Source organism: Neophocaena asiaeorientalis, unplaced genomic scaffold (genome assembly GCF_003031525.2).
Source record: "Neophocaena asiaeorientalis asiaeorientalis breed wild unplaced genomic scaffold, Neophocaena_asiaeorientalis_V1.1 scaffold203, whole genome shotgun sequence".
Classification (NCBI taxonomy): Eukaryota; Metazoa; Chordata; class Mammalia; order Artiodactyla; family Phocoenidae; genus Neophocaena; species Neophocaena asiaeorientalis.
This window is the reverse complement of record NW_020172776.1, coordinates 2,063,391-2,084,672: the sequence shown is the minus strand read 5'-3', so window position 1 is coordinate 2,084,672 and position 21,282 is coordinate 2,063,391. Positions and strand designations below refer to the sequence as shown.

Below are 21,282 nucleotides of genomic sequence, written 5' to 3'. Positions count from 1 at the left end.
TAAAAAAATAACAAACACACTTAGAAAAAGTTAAAGTTGTATATAAGTATATAAAACAAAAAGTTTCCCACCATGAGAATTTTAGCCATCAATTTCCAGAGATAATCAGTTAGCAATTTTTTGTGTATCCTTCCAGAGATTTTCTACACATGTACAAGGATTCTCTATTAGAAATATCATAAGTACACATACACATATATAAGTTAATCATTAGATGAAGAGGAACTATTCTGTATGATACACTAAATAACATGAAACTACCGAAATTTGTAAATTTTGTTATGCTACTTTTACTAAACAAAATCCATTTAATCTAAATATATAATATGTACTGTGTTGGAAAGTAATAAACTACATTTATTTAATCAAGGTCTGTAATTCTTACTTTCATTTATTCAAAATGGTATTGCTACTTCTTCACACTTAGTTTCAATTAGTCAAGTTTGTGGTAGGTGTAAAAAGCAACAGGAAGAACAAATTTAATATACATAAGTGTTGCAAAAAGTGGCCCAAAGGGGTAAAATCAGGACTCAAATCCAATCCAGGTAGTTCCAAAGCACGTGCTCTTTACACTCTACCTCACTGCAAGTAAGGGTAGGACACAGAATCATGGAAGGAATATTTGTGAACTTAGGGATCTAGGAAATTGTCAGCTACTAGATAGTAAAGCTCCATGAAGTAAAGGGCTGTGTCAATCTTGCTTATTTCTGTATCCCTAGTGCTGAGGAGATAGATGAATGATGACAGACAAACCCACAAAATGCTGCACTAAGTAAAAGAAAACTATTAGGTAGGGTCTGGAATTCCCAGAATATACAGTACAATATCCAACACAGCATGGAATGGGCTACATTTCACTGACTTATTCATGTTTATTAATATTTACAGAGCACTTTATATGTTCAAGGCAGTACCCTAGACACCAAAGACAGACAGATAAATTAAACATGATCCTTGATCTGAAGAAACTCAGAAGCAGTAAAGAAGAAAGATTTTTGAACAAATAACTACAATAAACTAAGTAAAAGAAAATTATTTTTTATAGCAAAAATGTATTTAGTCTATAAGGAAACTATTTTCTGCTCTTATTTAACTGGAAAGAGAATTCGCTGTAGAAAATTTTACTTTATAGAAATTATCTATCTGTATCTCTATATATACATATATAGATATAGATCATGATCATGTGGCTTTTACCTCAAAGTCTAAGACAGTTGTTCCAGTTCCTGCCATCACAACTGCATTCCAGCCATCAAGAAAAGTAAAAGGGGAGGTGAAGGTCACATCCTTTCCTCCTAGGCGCATGGCCCAGAAATTGCACACATCTCTTGCACTCATATCACACTGCTCAAAGTTAGTCATATGGCCACTTGTAGCTGCAAGGAAGGCTAGAATATGCAATCTTTGGCAAGGTGGCCACGTGCCCTGCTAAACTCAGGAGTTCCGTTACCAAAGAAGAATGGAAGAATGAATACTGGGGGACAATTAGCAATTTCTACTATAACCCATTTTTGAAATAGTTAAGCTGTTAATACATATATTCAAAGGTATAAGCCTTCATGAAGACTGTAACCTATCCTTCTATGTGGCAGAGAGATAAATTATATAACTCATGCTTATAAATATTATGCTGTATATGTTAATGGAGAGGTTTGAGATCACAAAAACTCTTCAGTACAGAAAGGTCATCAAATCTGAGGGATTTGTTGAAGAAATAGGAAGGGGGCAGATAACAGGACTAAACAGCCAAAGGTAGTAGAATAACAGAGTAACCATTTTTGCCTTTCTCTCCTGCTGTCTCAGAAAGCAACAACTAGGATCCCTAAGTGTGGGTGGGTGTGCGGGGTGTGCACTAAACAACTCTAGGGGGCACCACGCCTAATCACTATAATGATTATGCAGCAGATAAGTAAAGGTTCTTGAGAGAGCAAATGCCTTTCCCATGTTGTATAAAAGTGTCCCTTGAACTAGCTACAGTGCTGGCAACTGCATCCCCTTTAGTGTTACTGAAGAGTAGAAGGGATGGATGTGGCACTGTTTCAAGTCCTTGGTTATTCTTTTAAAATATTTCTAAGAGTATTAAGGTGACTATCCTTTATGTTCCCTAAGAAGCAAAAGCTCAGAGTATAAACACATGAAGAGATGCTCAAGATCGTTAGCCAGTAGGGAGAAACAAAATAAAACTATAATGAGATACCATTTCACATCTACTAGGATGGCTATAATCAAAAAGACCAATAATAGTAAATGTTGATGACAATGTGGAGAAATTGAAACCCTCATACATTGCTGGTGGGAACATAAAATGGTATATAATAACCAAGAGAAATGAAAACATATGTCCACACAAAAACTCATACATGACTGTTCATAATAATATTATTCATAGTAGCCAAAAAAGTGGAAACAACCCAAATGTCTATCAGCTGATGAATGAATAAATAAAATGTGGTATATTCCATACAATGGAATATTATTTGGCAGTAAAAAGGAATGAAGTACTGATACATATTACAACACGGATGAACCTTGAAAGCATTATGCTAAGTGAAAAAGCTAATCAAAACACCACATATTATATGCTTTCATTTATCTGAAATGTCCAGAATAGGTGAATCTATAGAGACAGAAAGTAGATTAGTGGTTGCCTAGGACTGGGAGACAAAGAGCTGAAAGAGGGTTGGAGGGAATTGACAGTCAGTGCTACTGGGTACAGGCCTTCTTTCTTGCGGTGATGATAATGTTCTAAAATTGACTGTGGTGACTAGAAACCATTGAATTGTACCCTTTAAATGGATGAATTGTGTGTTATGTGAATTATACCTCAATTTAAAGCTATTTAAAAAAATAAAATCAGAGCAGATACAGGGAAAGTTTTTAACTCTCATCACTGAAGACAGAAAGGCTGGAAGAAGTAAGACAATTACTGTTTTTCCCAGGAGGAGTTTCAGTCGTCCATTCCTCATCCTAGCAGGAACCAGAGAATCTGGCCAAATAATTATCTAGATCTGTAAACTGCCAACTACTAGAGAAGGAGAAATAGGTTTTCCAAAGCATAAATGACATTGAATAGTGGATTAAAATATTTTATAATTATTAATTTTTATTAAATAACATTGCATAAAATGACAAGACTTCATCTAAAATATATTCTTAACAGGGATGATATCACACCTAAGGGGGCAAAAATTGATTCTTGAGGGCCAAAAAAAATCTTCTTGTTTTTATGTCTAAAGCATAGATAATACATATGTTACATAAACAGATATATGGTGTTATCTATAGTATTAAAATTTCATGGGGAGAGTGATTAGGAAAAAAAATTGTCTAAAAAGGGTCCTTGGGTCCATGATTTTCTGATTCCTCATTCATATAGAATATGAGCTCCTGGGCTTCCCTGGTGGCGCAGTGGTTGAGAGTCCGCCTGCCGATGCAGGGGATGCAGGTTTGTGTCCCGGTCCGAGAAGATACCACATGCCGTGGAGCGGCTGGGCCCGTGAGCCATGGCCGCTGAGCGTGCACGTCCAGAGCCTGTGCTCCGCAACGGTAAAGGCCACAACAGTGAGAGGCCCGCGTACCACAAAAAAAAAAGAATATGAGCTCCTGCTGTGCTAATTAAACTATTAAAAGATTAAAATTTTGGCTCTGAAGCTCATTCATTCCTCTTGAAATGCTCAGGGCAACCAAAAGTCCCAGATTTTCTGCCTAAGGTATTGGCTCTTGTTGCCTAACCATGTATCAAATTTTCTTCTGTCTCACACTGAGAATCTGTCTTCAAACCAAATGGTATTAACATGTCAGAGAACTAAAGGAGAGATGAAAAAGATTTACCTATGTATTATCCCTTCTCAAGTTTTCTCTTCTTTTCCCACTCCTACCCCTGAAATATAATCTTTGATATGAAGGATAAAAAGATGATTTTCCCAATGCACTTTAGCTACCACCCTCATCCCCACCCCATCTCCCCACCATCACCCCTCCACCTCACACACAAAAAGACTTTCAGGGCAGGCCCCATCTAAAGTCATGCAGTAGACAAAATATTATCATGTGAACCCACAGCCTCTCCTCATATCTCTTCTCTTTCTCTTTCTCCATAACATAACCTTCCTTTTCAGTGCCTTCCCCTATCTTAATTGGTCTATTCTATCCCTTTTCAAAATTAAAAAGGATCTTCTTTAAATTTTCAACTGAACTTTACTCAGAGTATACTCTCCTAGAAAAATGTCTTTTACATTAACTACAGAATAAAAAGCTTTGATTCTTCGTAAAGAAATTTCAGACATCAGAGAGAAGGTAGAGGTGATGGCTGCTTCAGTTCTTGGGAGTGGAAGAAAGGTAGGACATGGATCAGAAGGAGGGCATTCAGCCTCTGCTTTCTGATCAGTATATCCTCAGATCCCTTCTTCCTCTCACCCCCAGAAGGCCACCACCCCCCCTCACCCCTCCGTTGCAGCTTCATTCATTATGCTCAGGATAGGAATGGCTGCCACAGCCCTGAGGTTTGGAGCACATACTGCCTGGATGTGGGCGCCCCGTCACCCACATGCCACCTGCCCTCCCCACCTATCTCACAGCTATCCCAACACGCCTAAATGCTTGCACCTCAGGACCACCACTTCTTCCCTCAGCATCAATTGAGGTGTTGTCAGTTGGCTATTTACCTGCCCCTGAAGCAAGCAATTCACCTGAGAAGATTCTCAATCCTGAGTAACAGGACAATCAACATAAACATCCACAATCCAAAGCATCCTTTTTTAGGACATAAGAAATATTTTCTTTAGTTTCCAGTTTTCAATTAAGCATTGTTAGGTTTTAAATCAAATGTTGGCACTTAAAATCTATTCATTTCTTTTCCCAGTGGAATTCAACTGCTCCTATCTGCTCTTTACAAAGTTGATTTTGAATAGTGAACATTTAAATGAAAATAAGAAACTACCTTTTTACATGTAATAATCTGAACTCTCACAGCAGAACCACTTCATCTAATGGCTCTGAAGTATAAGGAAAGCAAAAAGGAACGTGAAAATTTTCCCCCAAAACAGCTTTCGCAGTTTTGTTTTACACAGTTGTATGCTTTAAATGAAATTATTCCGGGGTGTAAAATATTAACCAAAACATAAAGGCAGTTTGGAGCAAGAAAACAGGACCAAGCTGAGATCTCTAATTTGCATGTAGTACTATGCAATTATTTTTATGACCTATTTTCATACATTGTTAATATGATATAAAATAAACTTTCGACTGTCACAAGTTCCCATTCTTTATACAATCTTGCATCATAGCTGGTGGGCTCCCAGAAAAAGAGCTCTGTTCTAATCAACTGGCTGAGCAACTCATTTCCTAATCTTCAGGCTCCTAGTTTAAACCATGGCAGAACCAGCTTCCCTCTTTAGTCTTCTTACCTCAAGCAATCTTTATGTAGCAAATATATATTTAGTGCCTACTGTGTACCACGCTCCACTGATATATACCATGTCTCTTCATTTAACCCATAGAAGAATGTGTCCATTATCCTGAAACTTATTTCAAACTTGTTGTTTTTGCTTTTGTTTTAATCCACAATGACTCTAAGAATTCTTGTTTGATGAAGTTTGACAACGGTCGTGATCCTCTGTGTGTTAGCACCTTTTGGTGGGTCTCCACAGCACCCAAAGGTCAGCTCTGAACCCTTATCATCTAGGATTCTGGGTGGCAGCTGTCACTCATGAGCCTGAATGTAAATCATAGAGGAGATGAAACCTATCGGTGAGGAACAAGCAGAGGACGCTTGTGAGGGTCCCCAGTATTTTGTAAAGGACTCCAGGGATCTTGCCTGAGAACCTAACCACACAGCTTCTAGAGTCGATGCAACAGAGTATTCCAAACAAAAATAACCCTCTCCTACCTTTTTTTTGAGACACATATAATTTGAAAATTCTCGGGACTGTTTATATGAATACTGATGCGTTTCGTATATTTTTTATATAATCTCATTATTTTATATTCACCCTTTTACAAAAAGCTCTCTATATCTATGCGTACATTTAGGTCATTTTCAGCCTGAATAACTGAATATCAATAACTTCCCACAGTTTTGACAAAAATCTCATTATTTTCATAGGAGTTCCCTCTTCTTTCTTTTTACAGTGTAAAAGTACACACAGATTTACCATTGGCATTGAACACAAAATAAACATAAAAATCCAACAGTGGCCATTTGTCTTGGGTCACTCATCATAACTGAGCATAAAATTTCTAATATACTCACTGTTCTTTTTTTTTCTAGGTGCATTCTTAATACTTTTCTGTTTCTAATAAGAATGCTCTAATTCTAGCTGAGAATCATCGGCTTCACCGAGAGGATCATCATCATGCTGAAAATGGAAGCTGTCAACTTACTACCAACAGAATGGGAGAGAAAGTGGCCCCGGCCACTGGTGCTCTGCAAGTGCCCACAGTTACGTAACAGACAGATGAGTCTGAAATGATGGCAGGAGAAGAAGCATAGCACCCGTTATACCCTGCAACCATTCATAATTTATGTTGCTGAAAAAGCGTTGGCTGCCTGCAGGAGCGTTTTTTGTTTTCTGCTGTAAAATGTACTTACCCTAAAGAATAGAGGCGGCACTGCTTGTTGCGAATTTGATGACCTAAGCCAAACCTGTCATCAAGACAGACAGACCAGGGCTTTTTTGAAGGGCTGGAGTCAGTAGCCAGGCTGTCTGTGCTCACGTGATCACACGCAATCTGTAAGGATTGGAAATCAATGTGAATAATTTAAAGCACCGGGGTGATAGATGGTAGGTAGAGATTTAACTGCTTTCCCAGTCCCTGAAAACTGTAACGGGAGAGTTATGTCCTTCTCCACTGCTAACTACTCCCCTCCCCAGGGAATCACAAGACTGCTGTAAAATGTTTGGAGGAATTCCAAATACTAGATTATAAGTAACCTCGTGGAGACTAGAGGCAGGTTTGAAGGGAAGTTAAGAACTGCTATAGCCTTGTGCATGGAGTATACAGGGGAGAACAAATCAGGAGCAAGGAAGGCAGGGAGGAAAAGTCAGGAAAGCTCTGCAGAGGTGTGTCAGTCTTGGAGGAGGAACAGAAGTTGACTAAGAGGCTGAGACCAAGAAGGGCATTCCAGACATGGAGAACAGTGCTCCCAAACCACAGAGGTCTGTTACCCACAGCATTCCTATTAGAAGTTGTGAGATATGACCGAGAGCATAGATCTCTGAAGGATACAAGATTATCTATTCTTTATCTCAGGCAGATAAGGTCGGGCCACCATGGTCTGACCAAGCATGTGTTAACCAAGGTAAACAGCTTGGGGTCAAGTGAGACTAATGCATAGTTCCTACTAACAAAACAGTACTCTCTGGGTTACACTGGTCCATTGAAATTCCTCCTGGGGGGAAAGGGCAAGAGCCCCAGCCAGGAAGGAGGTTTTCCAGAGCTAGCCCAAGCAACTCTCTTAACTCATCCATCAAAATTAGATAAGAAAACCAAAAGGAACATGTATCTAAGTCAAGTGGAAGGAAGCCAGTCTCTAATTTCAAATGTACATTAAGTAAACATACTTAGTGAGGAATTCTGACTTGTGTTGGATGCTGGCACTGTGTGCACAACTGAGGCTGTTGGAACCAAAGAAAACAAGTTCTGTGGCCAGGGTATTTATCTTACTGAGCAATAGTATTTCCGCCTAATCCCTCAAAACTCTCACAGTCATCATGATGCTCCATGAATCATGCAGCAGCTCTTGCTGTCACATCACAGACAACAGACCACTCCAGATGCAAAGGATGTTTTGAGGTTCACTGCTTTAATGCATTAGAAAACATAACAGGACAATTTTCTTCTTAAGAAGGTACTCCAGACTTGCCCAATCCTTTTATTAATTTAACTGATTTTCCAAAATGTTAATCTGAAAAGAGCATATTACATGGAGCCAGCATCTCCCTTATTCTTGCTGTAATCTAGGGCTGGCCTGGCAAAATTATCCCAGCACTATCTATCAGTGACTGAGAGAGAGCCTTCTGCTAGAATCTGGACATTTTATAGGAAAGCTTAAAAAGTGAAATCCTAAATATTTATCTGTTCTTTTCTTTTGATGAAATAAAAACTCACATTTTAAGGCAAGAAAAATTTAAACATGAAATTTTATAACCCACCACACGCCTTGTATGTGCAGACATCTTTGGTGAACTTTATGTACAATGCAAATACATCTTTCCCCTTAAAGATAAAAGACTGGTGCAGAACAGACTGGGTCAGATGACCTGGGGAGATACTGGGCCTCAACTAATGGAAATTCTTAGCTTAAATACTTACTTAGGACCTTATTAATGTTACTAGCTATATTACTTGTAGTCTGCCTGTTTTGCAAGATAATTGTTTCTTGTAGTACTACCATATGTGTGATGGAGCCTTCAATAAAATTAATGATGATCAGATGACTTGAAACAACTGACCAAATATATAGTCCTGTAAGATCAAAGATTGTAATAGTGTACCTTTGGACATGAGAAGCAACAAGAGCAAGCATTTCCTAGACCATAACAGACTAGAAAGACAGATGGTCCAGAGGCTTTTGACTATACTTAACAGGGCCAAGTCCAGTAATAGCACATTAAGTAGCCTATCAATGAAATCCTTGACCGACCTGGGAATGAGCATTCCTAGTGCTGTGAGACAAATTGATCATGAAATGCCTCCCAAACCTTGGTCAGAATTAAGACCAAAAGGGAGGGGATTGTAGAATAAAGAATGTTGCCCACCACCTAGTTCTACAAGAATCTCATTAGCCACTGCAGTCACTGACCTACAGTACACCCTGAAAGGAATTCAGGGCAAAAATCAGGATGAGACATTCTGTGCTCTGGAAAAACTGGCAGAATAGGCCTTCAGATAGTTAGATATTTTCAGGGGAAAATGTATGAATCCTGTTTCTTGCATCTGCCCATACTTAGAAAAGCACTATAACTATTAACTAAGATACCTGTTCCTTGCTATTAATAGTAACTTTCTACCAAGATGTGTTATTGATTGCACGGACCCCTTTGTCAAAATCATATATCTACTAACCTCCCCCCTAACCTCCTCAGAACAGTCCTCAGAGCTGAGAGACCATCTCCCAGGTAATAATCCTCAGTTTGGCCTGAATAAAATTTTCCATTTCTTTCTCAGATTCACTATTGATTAATTTTTGTCAATATCCTCAACCCAGTATCTTGCTCTCAATACTTCTCTATCCACAACCATGGTTTAAAGAAAAAAGTGATAATGAAAATGGAATTGAATCTTCTCTCAAGCAACTAGTACAGAACACACTTATTAACTGGATCCATCAACATGTTAATTTGTATAATTCATTTTCTACGATTCTCCCACAAATAAATGGAAATTATGCCTCTGCCTGCCCACTTCTTGCCTCCACTCACCCACCCAAAGGAGAAGCTGCTAATCTAATTAGTCAAAGCTCAATGTTCATCTGGCTGGTTTTCACTAGTAGGTAGATTACGATGCCTTCAACCTTCACTGGAACTTGGTTCCACGCCCTGGCTCCTGCAGGCAGTTAGCTAAGCCCAGGCAGTTTGGTGGGCCCCAAAGACGGGCCTGGATCTCTTAAGACTGAACCTTTTGTTCTAGGGCAGCTTCCTGGGGGTATTTTTATTAAAGGGGTATGATGATTTATTTATTTATTAAAATGGTATGATGATTTGCTATTGTTTCTTTGTATGTACTCTCCCTAAGAGCCTCCAAAAGACAGATCAGGAGACTGACATTCGCAGGTACTTGTTCATAGTACCCTCCCAACACCATTTAAACCTAACTCTAGCCTCTCCCACTGCGTTTCTCAAGGTGTGGCCCACCTACATTCTGATGGATGTGGGAATACTTAAAAATACAAATTCTTGAGTCCCACTCCATTCTATAAAATCAGAATCTTTGAGGCCGATGCAGGTGAACATGCATTTTAATAAGCTCCCCCAGGTGATTGTTACGCAGGTGGTCCTGTGAGTTTCCTGGCAGCCTTTTGTAAAGTCCCACTGAAATGTTCCAGCCTGGCCTCACCTGTGCCTTAGCAAATTAAGGGAAGAGGCTACACTTGGGCCAGAGCTTTCAACTGAAAACAGCAGCCTCTCCAACCTCACCCCTAGCAAAGGGCCAGAGAGGCGGCCCCTACAATTAGCCAGAGGCCCCCAAGAGTCTGCTAAGTATTAATGGTCAAGATAGAGGGCTTTGAGGTTCAGCTGCTCCTCCACTGAACCTTGAGGAGTGGGGTTTTATTCTATTAAAGTTAACACTTTAAGCATTTCTTCTTCCTCCACAGACTTCATCTTGCACAGATATCCCTACTGGAAAAACATTCTTTTCCATTCAATCTGCTAATGTTCCCCTTTCCTCTCCTAGCTCAAAAATAGAACACAGAAATTTTAACCATTTATTAACCATCTCATTTATACACATTAGCTTCTGAAAACAACTAGGAGTAAGGACTCAGTAAAATTCAGCTCCTAAAAATTAATTAAATATTGATTTTTCAAACTTTCTTGTTAAGATTTATGGCCAGGGCTTCAATGAACTCTCTTGTGAGTAAAATCAGCGAGGGCAGTAACTCCTAGCTAAGCTCTAACTCAGGTAATTATGGTTTTTTTTCTCCCTCTCTCTAATTCCCCTTGTAATTTTAGCCATATAAACAGAATTAAGCCTGGACAAAGGAAAATAGACTCCAGGAAAAAGTGTTTTCTGAAATGCTTTTTAGTTATTTAACTTGAGGGATCTAATTTATTTTCATTTCATTTTGTATCCCAAAAGCCTGAACAGCATTTCTGCCAACCCATAAGTAGAATCTGGCAAAGGGAGGCCTTAAATTTTGGGGACTTGGCAAGAATTACTTCAATAATCAAACTGTATGTTAATGAAATACATTATTTTGAAAGGTAAAATATCAAGGAAAGAGTTGTATTTTTGTTGCTTTTATCCCAGTTTGTGTGTGTGTGCATGTGTGTAGCAGTAAATATAATAGAAACTTCTTGTAAAAAAGTTTGTAAAATTTGTAAAATCTGAATCTCTAGATCCATAGGTTCTTATGTCATTCTTACAATCAGTTAGATGGGTAGATGATTAGATAGATAGATAGACTGACTTTAAAACGTATTTTTTCTTTTTAAAACAGTAACTGTTGCTTAGATTAATTTCATACTGCAAGCCATGCTTCCTGAAGGCATATGGTTCGGGGGTTGCCATAAAAAGCTGGATCTGGAGCCTTCCTTTAGAACAGAGCACTGGGTTTATGATTTAACTGTTGCTTGTTAGCAGCAGTGTATTGTCTCCTCCAGAACTCAGAGATGTAACCATGGCCTTTCACATTAGATAACAATACCTAGTAAAACTAAGCTTGATGTTATGCCCACTCTACCCAAATACCTTGCTCTGTGCTTCTATTCCCAAGCTCCTTTGGCCTGGGGAAGTTTACCCACCCCATCTGTCCACCCTGTTAGAGAACACACAGCTCTCTTGCATGCTAACCGTTCACCAGTGTGTGTGTGGCGGGGGGGGGTATTTAATTCAGGTTTGACATCCCAGCCAGTGCCTAGCACAGCATCATACACAGAGCAGGTACTCAACAAATGCCTGCTGAATTGAGGAATGAATAAATCAACTGATAAACATATCAAATGCTAGGCCTTGCTGTACAAGCTTGAACACGGATTTCAGGGAAATATATATATATATAAAAGCAGTGTAAGAGGATGGAGGTGGAATTTGCTTAAGTACCTACAGAGGGGTTTTTTTGGGGTTTTTTTTTCCCTTGCCCATTATGACTCACTACTGCTAACTGTGAAAATTTTAGGTAATAGTGACTCTAATATTCTGCCAGCTTTGTAGGCTTTCATTGTTAAGATGAGTTCTAAATGAGGCATAAGCTCCCAAAGCAGCCGAAAACTCTGCATTACATAGAGAGGGGGAGGGAGCATTGGTCAGTAGGATTCTGATTAAACCAGTTAGTGTCATCTCTGATGAGCTCCCACCTGCTGGTCTAGTGACTTGGAAGCACACAAAAGCACAGGACTTTAACTGGGTAAAATGACCTCTGATTGCAAAACAATTGTGAGGTCTGGAACTTTATCTTGTTCTTTCTAGAGGATGAAAAAATCTTCTAGCGAGCTTTAACAAGCAACTCTCTATTATTATACTCATCAAGCTGAATAATAATTATATGTCCATTTATCTACCTTCCCAACTAGTTTGTTAGCCACGTGAGGGCAGAGACTGTATTCCCAAGGCCTATGCTCCTGGCACATAGTAGGTGCTCAGTAATACTTGGTTAATAACAATTCTACACTAGTCTTAACAAAGTACAGGCTCACGGAGCTGGGAGGAACCTTAGAAATAATTTGATACAATCTCTTCGTTTTCAAGATCAGAACAGCCAGAGCCAAACAAGCAAAATAACTTGCCCAGGGTCACAACACTGAGCTACATCACAGGATGCTTTTCTTAAAGAATTTTTTCCCTCTCAGCCCATAACTCATGGGAAAACTCCAAGAGGGGCTTGAAACAACACTTTCACGCCTCAAGAGCTTCTTCTAAGTTAACATGCTTTTTATAAGTTACAGAACATTAACCTGAAATACATATAAAATAGAATTTAGAGGCTTTCATGTGGTCAATTTATACTGGGGGGTGAAGCTCACAATTCTCAAATTCAACTCATAAATTTAACACCTCTCATTTTTCTCTAGGGCTTTTAAGGGCTTCTTATAGTCATAGTTAAGAGATCCACCTTCTTATTCTTTGTGTAAAACCAAACTATAAAATTAAAATTTCAGTATTTTAATTGTCTGTGTAAGTCCACTAAATTAATTTGCAGCAGCAAAATAAGATGAAATTATGTAAAGCACAGGGACCAATTTATCATCCCATTACTCATGATGAATTCAACAAGCTTTTACTTCCATGTCTAGGTGACAAATATTAAAATTCCTGGTTGTCTGACTGCATCATATGAGAAATGGGACTTGCTTTTACCCCTAAACTAGCCTTTTAAAATTCCAGAAATATATGCTCTCCCATGGATGAAAAACGGGCTTGGCCGCCAGTGAGGTTTGGGAGGGGAAGTGGGTTGCCAAGAGCGAGTGGGCCGAAGGGAGATCAAAAGACCCAGGGACCCCCAGTGCCATACCAGCTCCATAGTACAGCCTCCTCAGCTGCAGCTTCACAGGCAGTCTGAGTTTCTAATTTACTAGCACCTCTCAGTTCAGGGCGAAGTTTCCCTCGGGCCTTGATTTTCTTTTCCGTCTCTCTTTCCTCAGGATCAGGCTACTTGAGAATGGAACCTCCTGATTAATGTGTCAAGAGCCATAGACTCTCCTTAATGGAGGGTCTCTGCCTGCTCGGGTCACCCGGGCAGGAGCTGCCACAGTGTGTTAAGTCACTAATGAAGGCCAGTGCTCAGTAATGATTTAAAGTGCCTTAAGAACAGAGAGTCTTCGGATTCAGTAGCTTCTCTTCCTGCTGCCTGCAAAGCCTCCTTTACTCTCTGGCCTAACGCATCCCTGTCTGCCAAGGTTCTGTGGCAGAAAAGCGAAAAGGCAGACTTCTCCAAATACAAAATGGAATTTGAACCTCCAGATGATGGTTTTGGTTTGTGACACACTGGACTGCCTACTCATGGGCACGAATCTGTCGCTTCACATGGTTTTCCAAAACAATTTTCTAAAGTGGATCTTTAAAACACATCGGGATGAATCATTAAAACATCTCAGGGTGACGATACTCCTGGAAGGGATAAGATGCCGAAGCAGATGGAAGGCATCTATTATATGCCTCTAAGTGAGTGAATATATTTAAGCAGCAAGGCATCAGAAACTCTATCAAGTCCCTATCAGGAGGCACTGAGAAACTCCCCAGCCTTCTTTAAAAGGGGGTAATTAGTGGGACTTCCCTGGTGGTCCAATGGTTAAGAATCCGCCTTCCAATGCAGGGGACTCGGGTCCAACCCCTGGTTGGGGAACTAAGATCCCACATGCCATGGGGCAACTAAGCCCGTGCACCACAACTACAGAGCCCATGCACCACAACTAGAGAGAAGCCTGTGCACCGCAACTAAGACCCGACGCAGCCAAAAACAAATAAATAAAAACAATTTTTAAGGGGGCAATTAGCGTCTTTTACAGAGTCTCCATACCCACTTGTGCCTGAAACACAACCTGAATGGTGCTGATGTATCTCAGGAACCTCAAGGCTTCTTCATCCAGGGACCGAGCAGGGCCTGCCCAAGGCTGGAGGTCTATATGCCACCGGGGACCCTATAAGGAGAAAACATAGGTCAGTGTGTAAGGTATCAGGAGCTTGGGATGGGGGTGGGCAGGATGCAGAGCATCAGGGAAGCAAGACTACCAGCCGCCTGCAAAACAAACATGGCTGCACTTTGCAGCAGGGAGTTGGTTCGGAGCTGCTATAGGTAAGGCCACATCAATCACAGGGAGACAAATGAGGCCTGAGAAAGCCCAGCTACCAGATTAAGCAAGAGACTGCAAAAGCTAGAGGGGATGTCTGTCTCGAGCTTCTGATCAAAGGCAAACTCCACTCGACCCCGTCAGGCTCTCTCAGCTGCGGCTTTGTATTACCCGGAGCCGCTCCCCGTTGTGGAGAAAACCTCCCCTGCCTACTATGGTTTCCAAGGCTTAGAGCTTCAGAAATAGGTGCCTCCTAGGGGCCAGTTTTGTTGTCATGGTCCCATAATGCCTGAATCCTCAGGGCACTTCGGCACCTTCCCCCCGAGCAAGCGGCGGGCGGCACCCAGAGTTCTAGACCTCAGTGCACCTGTCGTCTGGACCATGCACCTGCCAACAGTCCCTGGAGCTGGCACTACCACAGCTGGCAAGGGTGGCCTTCTAGCACTGTGAGACAACCTCCAGCTTTCAGCTGAGGACATGAGGAGCTCCCAGGAGCAGGGGGATCAGAACCCTAAGCCCCCTTTTACAGCAAGGGTAGAGTGGATGAAGGGTTGGAGGAAAGTAGTGGTGATCTAGAAGAATAAAAAATGGGGACCCCTCCAATCAAAAGGAAGCACTAGTCATAAAATCCTTGCTAGAGCTCAAGTTTCCCGCCTATAGCTGTCACCACCTGGAAACCTCCGGAGGCTCACTGTGATCCCAAGGGCAGAGTACTGCCCAGAGTGTATGATGCGGAAGTGCAGGGGCCTGGGCAGGGAGAAGCCCCAGCAGCTGGCAGGGTGAACATCTAGCGTCAGGAAAGACTCTGGGGGTCTGGGCACAGGGGTTCCTGCAGAGTGGTTAAGATGGCCCCCTAAACCCCATTTTAAGGTGAGGAAAGGGGCAGGGGAGGGTTCTGGGGACAAAATAAAGGGACTGTTCATGTACACACATTGTTCTCCAGTCAGGTATTGCAATGGTCTGAACGTCTGTCTCCCACCCCAAATTCCTATGTTGAAATCTGAATGCCCAGTGTGATGATGTTAGGGGGTAGGACTTTGGGGAGGTGCTCATGTCATGAGGGTGGAGGCTTCATGAATGGAATTAGTGCTCTTTTAAAAGAGACTCCTTATAACTCCCTAGGCCCGAACACCATGTGAGGACACAGAGAGAAGTCAGCCATCTGCAGCCCAAAACAGGGCCCTCACCAGAACCCAACCATGCTGGCACACCAATCTTGAACGTCCAGCCTCCAGAACTGTGAGCAATAAATTTCTGTTGTTTGTAAGCCAGCCAGTCTGTGGTATTTTGTTATGGCAGCCAGAATAGCCTAAGACAGGTATTATGGCAAGAACTGTCTGTCACCCACAAAGAAACATGGAAACAGGCTAGCCCTGAGGCACTTTAGTACATTTATGGTTTTTTTGCCCCTAAATGGGGTGGCCTAGGTTACTTGGGGTTAAACGGAAAGCAAGGAAGAGAGGGGGGCAAGCAGGTTAGTCAGTGTGGAGCCAAGTGTGTGGGCCTGGGTTAGAAGAGTACACTCTGGCATGAGGGTCAGAGATAAATGCAGACACTTTGTAAGTGGTAAGGCGTTATTCCAGGTTAGGCATTATGAGACTCATATCACTGCACCAAGTCCCCAGAACCCACAGTCTTATTGGCTAGTCAGGTCTGCACTGCCTTACCGTGGCGGAGACCCCTGCAGTCCTCTGGACTGAAAAAACCCTCAATGATTTCCCACAGGCTGTCTTTTCCTCAGGGATCCTTAAGGCAGGGACAGTTTCATGGGCATGCAACCTGCACAGTCTTAGAAGGGCTTGTGTTTGGCTCAGTGCTGACACCCTTAATAATTTTTTAACAAGAGCCTCCACATTCTTATTCTGTGCTGAGCCCTGAAAATTATGTAGTCAGTCTGCCCTGAGGGGCACCTTTTTTTGGGAAACAGGCTTTTCGTATAGCTGTTCCTGTTCTGTGAAGGTTGAGTAGGCAAAGAGACTCCAGTCAGAGAGAGCCTGAGAACATTAAGTAATGTATCTTCCCAGTTAATGGCTCCCACCCCCTATTTCTTTGTTCCTTCTCAAAATTAGCTGTTGACTAGCATTCAGTCAAACAATACTTATTGAGCATCAGCCACTCTGTGCCAGGCACTGGTCGGCACACGTGGGAACAACACCTGGAGGCTCCTGGGAGGTGCTCACAGTCTGGTGGGGGAGACAGATGCATACAAGATAAGTTTGACAGGGAAATGCTGAAACGTTAGGGAAAGTCATTCTTTCTGGGAAATTACTTAATTATGAAATCATAAATTATAGACACACTTTAGTACAAACGCCTCTTAGTTTTGCTTGGTCACACTCCTTTTGCGTCTAATGACAAAGAGGGTCTTCCCAGGTTGCCGCTGCTGTCAGCACAGCAACACAATGCTGCATGCAAGTCTGTCCAGTCCTGGGGTTTAAAACTCCCCACATCATTGTCGTGGGACCCTGACAAGTACCCTGGCACCTGGCCCAGGAGTGTCTTGATGAAAATGATAAAGTTCCCACATTATGGTTTTCCTCTAAATCAGGGATCTGTAAACTTTTTCTATAAGAGGTCAAACAGCAAATATTTTAGGCTTTGCAGGCCATACAGTTTCTGTTGCAATTCCTCACCGCCAGTTGTAGCTCAAAAGCAGCCAAAGACAGTAAGTAAACAAATGGTCAGGACTGTGTTCCAATAAAACTCCATTTACAAAAACAGCCAGCAGGCTGGATTGGGCCTGCAAGGCTGTAGTTTGCTGACCCCTGCTCTACTTGATTCTCATTTGGTTGTAGACCAGCCTAGGAGAGTGTTTACTTGAAATAATTAATGCAAGAGACACAGATTATGATATCTAGGTTACAAACAACTTTGTCATCTGGGTGACTGGGGAAATATCAGCCAGGTCCCAGCAGGATACAGTGGGAAGAATTTAATAGAGAGACTATTTATAATACAAAGGTGTAGGCAGAGTTTAGGAAACAAATAAGGAGTAATGCAATACCTGTGGCTGGTAGCACCAGGGAGCCCTTACAAACCCTGAGCCTGAAGGAGCAAGTGGGGGAGGAATTTGTGGAACCCAGAGAGGGAAACTGCACGGAGAAGGTGTTTCATGGAAGAACACAGCCAATCCCATCACATCCAGCCCTATTACATACCCACCCTAACTGTCAAATCGAAGGGGAAGCTAGAGAAGAGGGAGGCTGTGGTTGGCCCACAGGTCAGCCTAGGGGGTGCAGAGCAGGAGGAGCAGGATGGAGAGTGGCTCTAGACAGGCAAGTGGAAGGCCTCCTGCACAGCATCTCTGGAAAGAGGCACTGAGACTTGACCAGGGAGTCATTCATTCATTCAGTGGCCATTTGTGCCTCGTGCCAGGCTCTGGGTTACAATTTAATATAGGACAGAGCTGTGTACACCAATAAATGCAATGAAGTTCTGCAAGAGCTCTGACTGAAATCTCTACAGGGCACAATGGGGTCACGGAGAGAAGTACCCAAGTACCACTCCAAAATAAATGCTAGAGAATCCAAATGTACATTATAGGAAGCAGTCTCCAATGTGAGAAGCCCAAAACTCTCATTAAAGAGACAACTTAGAAACAGTAGAAGCACTTAACCTGGGCTAACACACGAAAGTAATGTCACAGATCAATAACAGTGAATCCATACGGTGACTCAACATGACAAAACTATATAATTATCTTAAGAATCCACAAGCAGTATCCATCTTGCTATCTGATATTTCTCAGTTTCACTGAGCATTGACCACGACAAAGCTAAACGCGACAGCTGGAATGGTGAATAACATAAGTTGAGGGGCCTCAGGTGGGGATATAACAGAAATATACAGCAGACAGATGCCCTCAGAAGTGCTCCGGCTTAATGCTTTGGTTGAGCTGTTTAAAAAACATTTCACATAAAGTAATGTTCTCATCGGCATCAGTGTGACAGCAGTTTGTGATTATTTCCCCAAGGAAACCACTAGCTTTTATCATCTCTTTCAATTATCACTTGTCTTAATTCTCTAGTGCACACATCAATATTTGTCCTTCTAAGATCCCACAAACAGAATTCTCTGAGCACCTTAAAATACCCATGGTTGGTGTTTACTAGTACAAGGCAAAAAAACTCATCTTTTTCTTTTAAAAAGATTTTATCATTATGATTTTACCCTCAAACAGTTCCCTGAAATGCCAGCGTCCACCATTAGCCATGTGCTCCAAATATCAAGTGGCCAGGGCAAGGCTACCCCCCTCACTCCCAGGAGGTGGGAAGGTAGATTCCCAGTGTCTTTTGTCACCCCCACTTCCTCTTCAGGTGGGTAAAGGAGCAGCTTAAGCAGAAGGTGGTGGAAGTACAGTCACTGGGGTCATTGGGGGCTGGTCTGTCTGTCCCCGGCCGGCTTGAGCTGAAACGTCAAATGGAGCATACACAATGCGTTGCCACAGAGAAGCGGCCAGGCTCCTGAGCCCCTGCAGGGGCGGTGGGCAGGGTAGGGGGGCATTGTCCAATTCCTTTGCAAATCTGTGGTCCGGCCCCCTACCTAAACCACCAGGCCAGTCGTTCAAAGGAGCCCCTCCCACAACAAAGACAGCCATCCCAGAAAAGGCAGGGTCCCAGGTTTCTGAGGAAAGGCAGCAGCCCCCACCCCTTTTCGTCTGTGAAGGATTCATCCTGCACTTCCTCCAGGAAACATGCGTTGCAAAGTGAACTGGTTTCTTCTAACGAGGGGAAATGTTTTGATTATACAGAAAAAAATTCCAAAAATTAACACTAAGCAAAGGATTCTATACACAACTAACTCATGTTGTTTGGGGGTTATTTTGCAGACATCTGAGCATCTCTTCCCAAAGGGTAAAAAGTGATCGCTGAGTCAGCCCAAGTTGGTGCACAGAGATGATGGATCTGGCTCTAAAGACTGCAGCAAGCACAGCCGTGAGGCTTCCACATATTTTTATAATTTATGACTTCAGCATCAAATTTGTTTCTTGAAAAAATAAAATGATTCTTTCAAGACAAAGAAACTGAATTCCAAGATTTTACTAATAAAAGATAATGCAAAAAATAAAGCAATCTTTTAAAATACTCTTTTGCCTACCAGCCTATATGTATGCATATAATAGAAATATATTAACTCAAGACCGTAAGCCCCAAGCAAAACTGGTTGCATTAAAAAATATATATATATCGGGCTTCCCTGGTGGCTATATATATGTATATATATATATATATATACATATATGTACATATATATATACACACACATATAAAAGCAGAGCCACCCATGACCTGAAAAGAGAATCATCAGTTCTGCCTTGTGCAAAAGCTTTCTTTGCCTTGAAATTTGGAACAACAGCTTCCTTCTTCAGAGGCCATTTTCCCCACACCCATGAATGACCTCATGCAGGCCACACAGAAATTGTCCAATTAGCAACAGTTCCACCATCAGTTGTACAAGCAAGTTTTGTACATGCATGTTTTTTACTTTCTTTTAAAATAAGAACCAAAGAAGTAGTCTAATGGTCCCACTCCTCTGTGTTTCAATGCTACAGTTCTTTGGGGATGAAATTGTATGATAAGTGATTTAAATAATCAGTTTCTTTATTGTGATGGATAATTGGTAGAGTGTCTGGGGTATTTTTACGATGTTTCAATACTCTCAAATGCGCATTCCCACAGCTACTAAGCTCTTGAATGGTTTTAGAACCAGCAATTTTCTGCTGGGAGAGACAGCTAACAATTGATTTTCTGTGCTGTGGTTGTGCCTGTGGAAAAGAACAAGGTTGTGAGTCCCTGACTCAAACTAAACAATACGCTGAGCCTGTGTGATGAGTTGATCTTGGGAAGCCTAAGCTTTCTAGAAAAAAACACAAACTCAAAACAAGCAAAAGCTATTTATTTGGCAATTCTGCTGCAATTCTGTACTAATTAAGAGCATCTGTCAGTGGGCAGGAAACAATGATTGAAGGAAACTGTTTGCTCCTTTTTAGAAGGAGAAGGGGGGCTGTGGGAGTTGTTGTGGGAGTTGTTGGGGGAGGCGGAGGCACAAAATTGTACCTGGGCAGAGCATGAAACTAGGTAAGCACCAGCCATTGTCTTTCTGGAATGCCCTGAGATAACCATAGTTTCTAGGACTTCGCTCGAGTGGGATTAGGGGCTCCCAGAGTCTGTGGGTGGCAGCTCACATGTCTCTCCCCACCAATCTCATGTAACAGGACTTTCTCTCAGAATCAGTCCTGCTTTGGAAAGAGCAGGGGTCAGTTACACACTTTATGGTAACATTTAAAATTCAGGTACCCCATGCAAAAATTTCATTAAAAAAAAAATCTCAGTTTCAGTTCTGGGTAACATGGATAAGCACGTCCGCACCCTGTGTCTGGCACTGAATATGGCAATAAAGCCTGGACAGAATGCAGAGGGCAGCCATTTGAGGAATCTGAAAAGTAAATACTGGCAGGCAGATTGAAGGCCAGAACTCAAAAGTACCAGGAACCAGCAGTGAGGTCACCACTGTTTTTCTCCTGGTATCCCCCTCAAGCCCCGACTCAGGCAGCCGCACACTGGATGTGGACATCATTGCAGACCGAGAGCTCCAGGAGAAGCCCTCTAGTTCAGGCTCAAGGAGGGAAGGGGTCTCCTAATGTTCAGAGAAAGCAGGGGGCTTCCCCATTTCCGTCTCTCCTTGCATTTCTTTTCCTTCATTCTAGCATCCCAACTCCCAGGCAATCCCACTGCAGTGGTGGAAGCCACAGCAGGAGTCCGCAAGCACCTAAAACTCTGAGGAAAGGGAAGTTTCTTCTCTGATCTGAGGTTGTGGCCCCAAACCCTGCTGAGTA

General features: G+C 41.9%; 1 protein-coding gene across 1 annotated transcript in view; it reads right to left on the bottom strand.

Moving 5' to 3' along the window:
* METTL24 (methyltransferase like 24) overlaps positions 1 to 21,282 on the bottom strand; it is a 107,601-nt gene that overhangs the window by 58,013 nt on the left and 28,306 nt on the right. Inside the window, 2 exon segments of the mRNA XM_024740954.1 lie at positions 6,590 to 6,729; positions 14,181 to 14,297. Coding sequence (XP_024596722.1) covers positions 6,590 to 6,729; positions 14,181 to 14,297 — 257 coding nt within the window.